We start from the raw sequence: 13,450 nt of genomic DNA on the forward strand, positions 1-13,450 counted from the left end.
TATGGAAACGGTTCGAGATAGAAGGATTTTGTCTTCTACAATATTACTCAAAATATTTCAAGCTATGAAATTGCTGCAGTGAATATCGCTCTATCTTGTTTCGTTTGGAAGATAATTTCTGGATCTTGGTTAATTTAAGGGTCACCCTAAAATAGCTCATGCCAAAAAAAGTGCCATCCTAAATCAAGATTATGTTTCTAAGACGTAAATAGTCTAAAATCAACGACTACTGAGTAAACAATTTTTTCCACCTAATTTGGCTTTCTGGACCATAGTGGAATGGTATGATGCTAAGGGAGTCCATATTGTACCGCAAGAGGCGAATCCACCTAACTGCCCAGAGTTACTTTCTATCGAGCGGTAATGGACTTTGGTGTAGAGAGAGCTGTCCCTACACAAACAACAAGCAACAACTATAGATAAATTTCGAAAATCTTGGACAAACGCAGCTGAATTGGTTACCAACAAGTCTGCACTGACCCTCATGGTAAGGGTAAACTCCAAAGTTCGCCAATTTTTCATGCAGACCAAATAAGTAATGTTAATTTGTTTGATAATTATTAACGATACACACATAAATGATATAAAATTGTTTCATGGATTAAACTTCTAGCAAATTTGTTTTATTGCAAAATTGAGGTGTCCAGAGTGTAACGTTGGAATGAAAGATTTCAAATGCTAAAAACTACTAAACTACTGAACGAAACTGAACAATTTATATGTCGTTGGAAAGACGAAATGATCAACAATTTTATGAAGGGGGCGAAAGAGCAATTTTATGGACGGCGTAAGAGAGGGGAGTGGGGGGGCTCCCATACAAATAATATACAAATTTCCTCATAATTCGAGAACTAATCAATCAAAAGAAACCAAATTGGGCATGTGGGGGTTTTTGGAAGTAAGAATTTTTTCTATGATGTATTGAGACCTCTTCTCTTTCTAATAGGGGAGGCTTCCATACAAATGAAATACAAATTTCTTCATAACTCTAGAACTAATCAGGCAAATGGAACCAAATTTGGCAGGTGGGGGTTTTAGAAGGTAGGATTTTTTTCGATGGTGTACTGAGACCCATTCCTCTTCTAAGAGGGGGGGTGCTCTCATTCAAATGAAATACAAATTTCCTCATAAATCTAGAACTAATCAAGCAAATAAAACCAAATTTGGCATATGGGGGTTTTTGGAGGTAATAATTTTTTCTATGGTGTACTGAGACCTCTTCCCCTTCTAAAAGGGGGGATGGTTTGAGACCCTTCACCCCTGTGGTAGAAGAATAAGGACTCTCATACAAATAAAACAGAAACTTTTGCGTATGTGCCATATTTTCTGCTATGTAACAAGCGGTAAGCTGTGAAAGTAAACTAGTAAAACCTTCTTGGAGCAAAAGACAGTGAATCGACGCCGTTAACTTACGTGCCTGTTGCCATTCATGTTAAAAGAGACGGACATCCGAATGGTATGTCATATTTGCAATGAACGTGCTTTGGCTTTAATGTTATTTGTAACCAATGGCTTTTTTACGAGTAAAAGTAAGATTATTGAAACATTTCAAGCTATGCATAATCATATTTAATACAATAATCTGTGGGCAGGTCATTCATTACTATTTCAACCTTTATGATGCACACAAGTGATTTTTAAAAGAAATCTTCTATGTCTCAATGGCAATGGTTGCAGGCGTTGTACTGTTGAACCCCCGTCCACGTATTTTCAAAGCCATCATTGCGTTCAATGAAGAATTGAATCTGAATATTTCGTTCGTATCTTTTAAACATTCACTTAAACAACGGTACTCACAGATTCTTGTAAACATACCTATGTCAGAAATGCAGTTTACATTAGTCTTTAATCTAATGATCTTATATAGTCCTACGTCACTCATTCGTACAACCCTTAGGGTTGTATACCTTGTAGTTTTTTCCTGTATGGACTCATCACTGCGACCAGTATGGTTTGATCTATTATGATATCGACCGGGTGTTTGCTGTATAACCCGCACTGCATTTATTTTGGATATAATCGCTATTGAGTGAGCGATATGCTTATTGAATTTTAAGCGTGCTTGTGTGTAATTGAGTACCCTTCCTTCAACGCTTTTCTCTACTTTACCCACCTCGTCCCACATGATAGTGCTGTTCCCAATTATAGCCATCATCCCTGGCGCAGAAAACCAGTGCCTCATTTTTTGCACTGTCAATAGGCCATATCGGGATAACATAGAATTCAGCACGAAGGAAGGGTGGTGAGGGGCCTCAGAATAAACCCATGCTAAAGTCACTTTGTCATCGAATGGCCTAATTCTACTAAGATTCGAACCTATGACCAATCGCTTGTCAAAGCAGACTCGGTAACCTTGCGGTTACAGAGCTCCCCTAAATTCTCGATTTAGAGCAACTTTCGTTAAATTCCCGACAGGCTCGGATGACCGACTTTTTCCCGCTTTTGCCGACTAAGCGGCCACCCTGTTGTTAGCTGCAAAGCCTGTCAAATAAAAAACCAGGTCAAATTTCGAAGGCAGAATGTACCGACAGAACGTTCCTTTTTTCGATGACCGCTAAGTACTTAAGAACCGATGCAAAGTTGTATAAATATATAATAAGTACATAACAGTTTAATACTGCAGTTTTGAATGCAATGCAAATATTGACATAAAAACTATACTCATGGCGCACTGACTATAAACGAGATCAAAGCATGCACGGTAATTCGACACAAACATTATGGACATTTAACATTTGTTGTTTACGCTAACTATTAACATTAATAATAGTTAATCAGGTTTTGATTTGATCTATGTTTGGGATTTCAAAGGCAATGCGGCATGGCAAGGTAACGTATACAGGAAATCAGACAGCAGAGTCTTACAGATCCTTCTCAATTGGCTGCGAGTGTTGGCACTGTTCTAACAAGCCGGTCATTGTAGCTTCAAATCTTGACTGAGAGAGGCTGTAAGAGTCAATAGGGCATATCGCTATCTCTGCAATTGTCCTGAACTCAACTGTGAAACCTGTGGAATAAAATCAGCACGTCAATTCCCGAAAGCGGAATTTAATACGAAGACCTTCGTAATTAAATTACTCTGATGAAACAGCAGGTAAGTGTATACAGTATGCGTTCAGTTTCGAAAAGTACCAAGTTACCTAACCTAAAACAAGGAAAAGGGTAGTTCTGGGAAACAAAGCTGATTCTTGTTTAATATAATTCATATGATCCATACTGTACAAAAAGGAAACCCAGTTTTTATCGCAGCGATAGCGCGATTTTTTGTTTAAATAATGCTTATCAGCCTGCAGATAGTAAGACATTACACAACGCGCTTGAGGAAGCAGAGACAATACGTCCATTCGTCATAAAACGCCGGTACAGGAGGGGTGGTGAGAAGTGGAAAATGGCCCAAAGCAACATTCTGTAATATCTGGGCAGTCCCCAAAATTGGCAAAATTTATTGTTGATTGATAACAATGACTCACCTAGGCACACACACGGAGTGAAAGAGACCATAGTGCCGCAGCACGTGCACTAGCTCGGGCGCTGTCCTACACGCACCCATTATACTGAACATTGCTAGTAACGAGTTCCATATCGCTAACAGCCCTCGCAGTTCGAACCTGAAAAAGGATTAAGAGAAAGACTAATTAATAACACTGTCAAAACTATTCAATTCCTAATTACAACTTAAATTTACTTAATACATAGAAAATCACAGCAACACGTTTATTTTGTGGAAATCATTAGTTGGCAGTTAAACAGACAGAATTTACAAATTACAATCTGTAGTTGGGTATCTAATTTCGCCTTATATCCAGCAGGAAATGGTTGTGCCGGTTTAGAAATAACAGTCTAGACACAACGGATTATGACAAGCCATAGACAAGTAGACTTACTTCAAATCACCTCAATCGAATCTGCAATATGCTTAATCACCTTTAGTAATCAATCAATTTAGCAAAGTAATATATCGCATCGAACTCGGCTGAATAAAGGAATAGTTTATGTATTGAACTGAATATTTGAAACCGCATAGTGATATGCCGTAATCCATCGGTCGTTAAATAGCGACCCGTGGCAGTTCATTCCAAACTTAAACTTCTTAAAAATATATCACATTACACTGCAGGCGTGCTTTGATGCATTTGCATGTGAAAAGTGAATGCAAAAACCATGGCGAATGTTCTGTATAGCCGTGCTAGGTACTGAAGTACTAAACGTGACGTTACTTAGTGGACTTACAAGAACGAATGCAAACAGTCCGATATACTTTTGCCAATAACAAGTTGCATGACACAACCACTTGTTTGCTTCCTCTGGTGGCCGGTGTACTGTACGCTGTGGAAAGGGCATGCTTATTTGTTAGGTAAGAATCTGTCAAACCGGGGTGGTTGAACGGCTAATGTGAAAATCGAGGTGAAAGTTCAATGACCTTACTAGCGCGCGTTATACTAAAAGGGTGTACCGTAAAATGCGATATCTTTGATAATTCGCAGCTCCTCCAGAATAATTTAGGTAAATATTTTTGAGTGATACAACTCTTAAAGATGACTGGCAAACATTAGAGTAATATAATACTAAATGATTTTACTTCTCGCGCCCGTAACAATGCATTTATTTTTAATATGATAAAATTTGTTCCGCATAATCTAGAGTTGTGCATGCATTCATCTAAGATTTTTTAAATTTATGCGATAGATTTGGTTTATGGTTTAAATAATTTTGGCAAAATGTCACCAGATTAAAAAGGGTACCCTGTTTTACGATATGAAACCTCATTAGTTAATTGAAAGCGATGATATGCTATCTTTCATATATTTCGTCATATGAAATAAAGAAATCAATGTATTATGTTTTTTTGCCCAGGCAATTATTTCTTGAACATTAGAGTAGAACCAAATAAAGTACATACATTATACACCTAGTTTTTATTATGGAAATATACGTTTGTTCAGAAAAAAAACACAGCTGCCAATGACCCACAGTGATCTATTCTGCATTTCAATCAATCATATATTTTGGAGACATCGTTGAATAAAACATGCAATATATCTTTAATAATCAATAATATAAGCCCACTATTGAACTGCATTACTGCTGAAACTACCGACACAGGTCAATATAAATAACGGTTTATGTCACCGATCTACTTAATATGCGCTGAAAAGTAGGAAACACAACTTACACACTGTGGAAGTCGGCTTCGGTCGGTTAATCGATTGCAAATTGAGGCAATTACCCTCAACCTAGGAGCACCAACTGGCTTTATAAACTGTTAATCTCGCAAGAAGAGGAAGCCGTTCGTATTTAAATGCGAAATTAGTTTACAAGTAGTTCAGTGGAGCTTTTCACGCGCCTCCATCATTAGAGATTGAAGTCCACTGGGGAATGGCGCATTGCTGTTGTAGGAACGTTTCTTTGTTAATTTTTGTCTACATATTTTGTTTTAGGATATTTGTTCATTCCAGCCTATCTAACCAACTTCGTTACCGTTGGATCAGTGGTAATTTGCAGGAGTATTTTGTCGATTGTCAAGTTCAAATCATCAATTGTATTAACATATCCGTCATTTGAACATGAAGCTTCAAATTTGATTTCAAAGCTATATAAAGGATTTCTCATCAACTCATCCAGTAATTCGTTGATGGATGGTAGCATCGAATACAACGTTAGTTTAGTTTCAAATTAAAGATCTGACGCCTTTACTACTAAATTTTTATTGATAGGACTTTCAACTAAAAAGTTATATTTAAAACTATGTTAAACACAAAACACAATGTTTTCTTTGAACTTTCAAGTTTAATGATAACTGAACTTGTAATTAGAAAGTTACGTAAAGAACACAAAACGATGTGTTGTTTGATAGAAGTAAATCAATATAATTGAAGCGTCTTTCCGTTTCTTACTTTGAAATGTTTAGCTGACATGTAGGAAACTAAATATTTTTTTTAGAACAGACAACCATACATTTCAGAAACGACCGCTTTGAACAAACTTTCCCATTTCATTTTTTTCTCTTTTGGTCTGTTAGCACCAAAAACCGGTAAAGGCTCATATATCAGATTTATTGTTCTTGCAACTAACTAACACATTGCCCATCTATAAAAAGATGTCCTACAAATTATTGTCGAACAAAGTAACTCAAGAGTAATGTTTGTTAAATTATTTAATGGTATTGAATCGTTAATTTCATTCACTCAAAAAGGACTTACACGTTTTCACCCGTCTACACTTTATCATAAGTCTGGTGCCACGTATTGTCACCATTCATTTACTCATGCGCTTGATGTTCATAGCGTTTCCAAGCCGTTTTTCGCGGACTTTGAGCTCATGGTGAGTTTGGTCAATATACATTGACCTTTGGTTTTAAATTGATAAATCCCAGACCTATCTCTTGCGAAAATCTTATCTATCGCGTTGTAAAGTAGATCACGCAGTGTGTTACTGCTTTTGTAAGCTACATGATAAGTATGTATGCCGCTTAAGGGGATTTTCGAGCAGATTAGTAGCTTTAGGATAGAAAGCTTGCTGAACCTTCTAAAACCGGTTTTTTGTGGTGCTGTATTTTAAAGGATGTCCACGTTAAAATTGCAGCACACAAAACTAAATCGCATAATTCGAGTTTTCATCCGATTGCCATCAAACTTTCAGGGTATCATTTGAACAATCAAACTTAGTTTCAGAATCCGAATGCCCATACTTTGACGTTAACCCCGCCCATGAAATTTTACACAACCTCAAAATCGACATGTTTTGTATATTTAGCCATGCTTTCTTCATTTCATCAACTGTATTGACTACTTTAGGATGTTTCAAAAGATTCTGCTTCATAATAGCCCAGTATTTCTCGATTGGCCGCAGCACCGGTGTATTTGAGGGGCTATGATCTTTTGACATGAAATCGACATCACTTGCCTTATGCCACTCCAGCACGGCCTTTGCGTAATGGCATGAAGCCAAATTCTACCTGGAGATCGTAGGTCAGTTGTGAGACTTCAGAAGAAGAAGAAGTCGCTTTTGGAGACACTCTTTTAAATACACCGGTCCATTCACGGTATTCGTGGTCACGAAAGGTGTACTCCGTAGTCTAGGTACATGAACAAACTGCTTGCCAAATCACGAATTTTTTGGCAAATTTTGTGATCCCTCATAGTATACGGACGCCTTTTCTTCATATCTTGACTCACGATCGACAGTCAGATGTTCTTCGAACTGTTTTATGACACGAGAAACCGTAGAATTCGGGATTACTAACTGTTTATCGATTGCACGATGTGATAGATTCTTATTTTCGATGTACTTATGCAAAATTTTTTGTCGCAAACGAGCTGTTCTTTCGACTCAATTTTTCATATCTTTGCGCACCTGATAAAAAGACTCACACAGTATGAACAATGCAGTTTGAGCTTTGTCCATGCAAAGTTTCAATTAATTTTACCCAACGATTCAAAAGTTAGAGTAATCTGAGTGTGTTGCAAAATTTTATTGTGGACACATTTTATAGAAAAACTCTTTAACGAGAAATGAGCAATCATTAACTTTTCGTCGGAAAGCCCAATTTCGGAAGCAGGGACTCTGTTTTTAAAAATGTATTTATTGCATTCTTCCTACCTGAACGCAAAGAATATATTTTCATGAACAGAATTTTTATTTCAAACAACAAAACCCGAATTAATCCACCTAGCGGCGTGACCTAGCCTTTCTACTGCCACAATAATCATTATTTAATTTCTCAGGAACATCTATAATTAACTTGACTATATTTTTAAATATCCGTTCCGTATTCCTCAAAATCCTTATTTGCCAGTAAAATTCACAACGTATTGCGCAGAATAATTATATTTTCTTTCCTTGGGTGCGTAAATCCTTGTAAGCGTCATTTATGTTATTTGATGAACACTTATGAACTTATGATGAACTTATTTAGTTTTATAATCGGTCGGCCTTAACTTTCGGGTTTCAGAGCCACACACGAAACTTGTTTTGAACTGACAATATAAAATATGTGTTCATAGCAGATTTTTTGATATTTTTTTTTGAGTGGTTTTAACCCAAAGGGTAGATTTTTTTTTGATATTTTGATATTAATACCATACGTTCAAAAGTTAGCATCTTTGAAAAACAAGAGCTCAGAAAAATTATTATTATACTTCGCTTTTGAAGAAAAAGGATATCTACAACAAAATGATTAATCTCAAAATTTTGCTCTTAGTTTGCTTGGCTTCAATTTTGCAATATATCTGAATAAGAAAAAATAACTGAATAGAGCATTAGATATGAAAAAGAGAAATTGAACTTTTTCTTAGCTGGCGCTCCTTCAGATAATTATTTTTGCATGAAAATCAAAACTTAAGCTTCTTTTGAATGTACTTTCATGAAAAGATAGTCATTAACTTGATCACATCGTTTTTACAATGTTAGAGGGTTAGGAAAACAAGATGAGGTCGAAAAATAGTGCAAAAACTGCGCCATAAACATGCTTGAGAATGAGAAATATGATCGATATGATTTCCAGTGCTTGTCATTTTTGATTTATTGATTAAAACATGATACATGACATAAGACATCTGTCCTTTAAAATGTCACTAACGAAAACAAATCGTAGTTCGCCTAAGACGTGCAGGCTTCATCAGTGTCTTATTTCAAAGCGTATACGTATCTGTCGCGAATAAATATTAAATAGTGGAATTTAGTCGGTAAAAGTTTTTTTCTTTTCTTTTATTTCAGAGTTCGTATTCCACTAAGAGGCTTCAAAAACTTCTGACTATTGACATGTTTCTCACTTTTCTTGAATTTCATTGCAAATTGTCATCACATACACATACACATACATACATACATACATACATACATACATACATACATACATACATACATACATACATACATACATACATACATACATACATACATACATACACACACACATTGAATACAATCAACATTTGATTGATATGTTATGATTTCACACATTTTGACGGTTTAATATACGGTGGTTAAGTGTTAAAGTTTGAATAACTTTTGAATGAACTGTCCGTTTTTAATTAACTCGGTTTCGTTTGATAGATCTCAGCAGTAATTTTCAAATAATAATAAAATGTGTGATGTTTTTCATTGAATTAATTCTTTAATGTTACAAAAATATGTTTTAAATACTATTTTTTCACATTTCTTTATGTAACTTTCAAACCACAAGTCCAATCGTCATGAAATTTGGAAGTTAAGGGTTTGTAAGGCTCCTCTTTCATATGCAATCAATTTTGTTCACATTGGTTAAGGGATCTATGAGATAATGAAGTCCCATATTTTTCGTATTTTTATACATAACTTTTGAACTAAAAGTCCGATCAGTTTGAAATTCAATAGCGACCAATGGGACACCTATACCTTTCATTTGACACTAAGAACATTAAAATCGGTCCAGCCATCTCCGAGAAAAGTGAGATTGAAAGCGTTACATACACACACACACACACACACACACACACACACACACACACACACACACACACACACACACACACACACACACACACACACACACACACACACACACACACACACACACACACACACACACACACACACACACACACACACACACACACACACACACACACACACACACACACACACACACACACACACACACACACACACACACACACACACACACACACACACACACACACACACACACATACATACACACACACACAGAAAATGCTCATTTTTCGAAACTGAGTCGAATGGTATATGACATTCGGCCCGCAGGACCTTCTTTCCATTTCCGGTTTTCCAAGTGATTTCTATACCTTTATACTATATATTTATATAGTAGAAAGGCAAAACTGCCTTTGAAATTCACAAAATCAACGACGACTCATATCATCTTAATGAACTCATTTTGATTTGGACGCATCGTAAATATTTTCTTTTTTAATATAAAAGCAAAACCTGGGTGACAAAACGATATGATACTTCTTTGTTGACAGACTTCGTAGCTGGTTATTAGATTACAGGACAATTACGTGGCTAGTACGACGATCAATACGACGATTAGCTTGTTAGACCAGCATCATGGTACTTCGAAGCTAACTGGGCAGGCTGATTGATTAAATTAAATTAAGGCCTTTGCAAATCATTTCATAAGTTTTTGTCACCCCAAGCAAAGCCTGGGTGCTAATTCCGTTATCGAAATTTGACCTTCTGTTTTTTATACGACAGACTTCGCAACCAGCTGTTAGAATACAGGACAGTGCGGGGTCAGCGCTACGATCCTATTGACTCTAACAACCTCTCCCAGCCGAGATTCGGCCCCCCCCCCTTGGAAATTGGCTTGAAAAATCGGGGGGGGGGGGGGGGGGGCAAAAAAATAATTTGTAGGATATGAGTTAATTTTTTTTAATAAAATCAATTGTCTTTGGGCTCTACAGCCTGAAAAACTTGAAAAACGAGTGTACGGGTTGAGTTAACGCTTTTAGCATGAAATAGAAATGGAAATTCAAACAGCGAAATTTGCGAAAATCGGCCAAAAAAATTTTCTTTCGTTTTTGTCTTTTTTTTCGTAGATTTTTACATGGAAATTAACAACGAATATATTAAAAGCAAGAATAGATTTGGTTTTCACGTTTAAACTTAAAATAAAAATGTCTAAAATCCATATTTTTTTTACTCGATTAAAAAATTCTCTTTATTTTTTTTTTCGCCCTCCCCCCCTTCAGTGGCCCAACACCGGAGGAACAAAAACTTTTTAAAATATTTGTAATGGCCATTTAATAAATAAAATAAATATAGACCGTATTTAGTAAGACGAAAACGTATCTGCAATCCTACTACAGCTCGAACTCGATTATCCGGGTGAAAAAAATTTTTTTTTTCAGTTGTTAAAACGTTTTTAAAGTAAACACATTTCAAAAAACCCATTTTAAAAAAGTTTTTTTGCGCCCAGATAATCGAGTCCGACCTGTATTATTAATTATTAATAATACTTATTAATTATTATTAATAATTATTATTAATTAATTAATTCAAATGAATCCTTTGAGAATATAAAATACGGAAAATCGATTTTGAAGTTCGAATGGAATTCAAGACTTTTAGGCATTTTGCCAATTCGTTTAGCACTTATATAAAACGTGCAGGTGCTACTAGATATTGAACTGTAAAAGAAGTGCACACAGTTGCACTTCGTGATAATGACGCCGTCAATGTCCAAAAACTGACCAACGTAAAACTTCGTTATTATATAATGTAGCTTTTAAAATATGTCTAATGTTTACCCTGAGTACTACGACACCTTAATTTTAACTAATAGTAAGAACACACTGGTATTAACACATCTTATCGAGAAACAATCCGAAACATTGGAACTAGTTTATAAAAGCCGGCTCTTTTCCATCATCTTCAGAACTCATTACACAATATAAGTACCATTGTGCTGGTGTCCCACTTATGCCGGGCGCGCATAACAGCGAACTGCAACTGCCGGAGAAAACAGAAATAAAATCGACCTTGAAATTTTACCAATTTTCTCTATCCAATCCACAAACCAGAAGCAGAACTGGTGTAAGTCTCTACAATAAACCTGTTTCCTTTTCTGGGCGCGACTGTACTGCATACGTTCGATAACAATGTTTGTTATATCTTATATTTATTTATCATTTTATCCTCTCGAGCTGTCGCACAGTGGGAAAGTGAAAAGTTTTAGCAAATTTTAACTGGAAACAAATTGAACGTTCCAACAAAGTGTTTTTGTTCCATTGTTTTCCAGTTTAGTTATAAAATTTTGAACAGTTAAAAACGTTACACATAAATCCGAGGTTGGCAGAAATACTGCTAAGGAATTTGAGACTAGAAAAAATATTAAAATAGAAATTCAATTCACTATTACACCATTTAATCTTTACGTCCCCGACATCAAAAATGAAGGTACTTTCAGTTACACTTTTGGCTCTATCTCCACTGATTTTCAATCGATTTTTATGCAACTAGTCTTAAAAGAACCACATTAGATTGGCATTCAATGAAAAAATATGCTGGTAAATTATGGTTCAATTTTCCCGGAGATATTCCAGATCGCACTGGGATTTTTTTGACGTCATAAGTAACAGATGATATAAAATTAGAAATCTATTTAATTGACAGCGCAAAAGTTATCCATTTTATTTGTAGTCACTAATAATGACTTTTACACTATCCTGTAGAGCGCTGGCTTACGCCTCACTCTCCGGAACATCCGTTGTCGGTTCTACCGGAACTCAAAAGTGGTCATTTAGTATTCTCTTCGAAAGTATGGCAAATGGGGTATCAAATCACAGGATTTTTCAAAACGGGCTTTGTAGTGCAAATTTGGATGTATTTTGAGTTGATCTGGACATTCCGGAACATCCGGCAACGGTTCTAACAGGCCGCAAAAGTGGCCATTTGGAGTTCTCTTCAAAAACACGGCAAATGGGGTATTAAATCACAGGATTTTTGAACACGAGTCCTTTAATGCATATTTGGATGTATTTTGAATCGATCTGGACATTCCGGAACATCCGGAATCGATTTTACCGGAACTCAAAAGTGATCATTTGGAATTCTCTCCGATAATATGGCAAATGGGGTATCAAATTATTGGATTTTTTAATACGAGCTCTTTAGTGCATATTTGGATGTATTTTGAGTCGATCTGCACATTCCGCAATATCCAGCATCGGTTCCACAGGAACTCAAAAGGGGTCATTTGGAATTCTTTTCGAAATTGATGTGGTTTAGTTGCAGTGCAGTGCAGTGCTGCTTTAAAAATCTTCTGATGAATTATAATGCAAGAGCACACATCTAAACCATATATTCAAGAAGCTGCCTGAATGTAGATATATAGGGTACCGGAGGGTGTTTTCGGCATGCTACTAAATTCAACCAATGTACTTTCTTTTTTGCCTTTTGACAATACTGAATACGGTTTAATGTGTAATAAAATATTTAAAAAAAATTACCAATTTTGCTGGTTTATATTAAATAAACATCAAAACCATTCTCCATTAGCACTTAATTGGGTTAGAGAACTAGAAGTAATCGCTTACGCGTAATCACTCTCTATGCTGGTTTGAAAAACACATAATTTTGTTTACATTTGCTTATTCTAGGAATTAAACAACTATAAATATAGTATCAGAGAGCAATTCTACTTCTTTTCATCAAGGAGGAACACTTTCTATTCTATTCTGACATGAAACAATAAATCAATTTACATTTAATAGTTGAACATTTATCTCAATTTTAAAACCAACCAAAACAAACTGAGGTGCATAATTTACGCTACTACAAATGCCCAAGGCAGAGGCACCAAGAACGCTTCTATCATATCAAATAAAACAACATACTAAATTAATTATATTGCCGGTATATTGGCAACACTTGAAAAACACCAATACATAAAACATTTGGCTCCCTTTTGCTCTGCTGGTGAAGTACA

General features: G+C 35.8%; 1 protein-coding gene across 5 annotated transcripts in view; it reads right to left on the minus strand.

The window, feature by feature from the left end:
* Window positions 1-13,450, minus strand: part of LOC128734301 (elongation of very long chain fatty acids protein 6) — a 62,946-nt gene that overhangs the window by 27,634 nt on the left and 21,862 nt on the right. For all 5 annotated transcript variants that reach the window (XM_053828413.1, XM_053828417.1, XM_053828418.1 and 2 more), the window contains one exon: window positions 3,471-3,608. In XM_053828413.1, coding sequence (XP_053684388.1) covers window positions 3,471-3,608 — 138 coding nt within the window. The remainder of the gene's footprint in view (window positions 1-3,470; window positions 3,609-13,450) is intronic.

The sequence above is a fragment of the Sabethes cyaneus genome, chromosome 2 (genome assembly GCF_943734655.1).
Source record: "Sabethes cyaneus chromosome 2, idSabCyanKW18_F2, whole genome shotgun sequence".
Lineage (NCBI taxonomy): Eukaryota > Metazoa > Arthropoda > Insecta > Diptera > Culicidae > Sabethes > Sabethes cyaneus.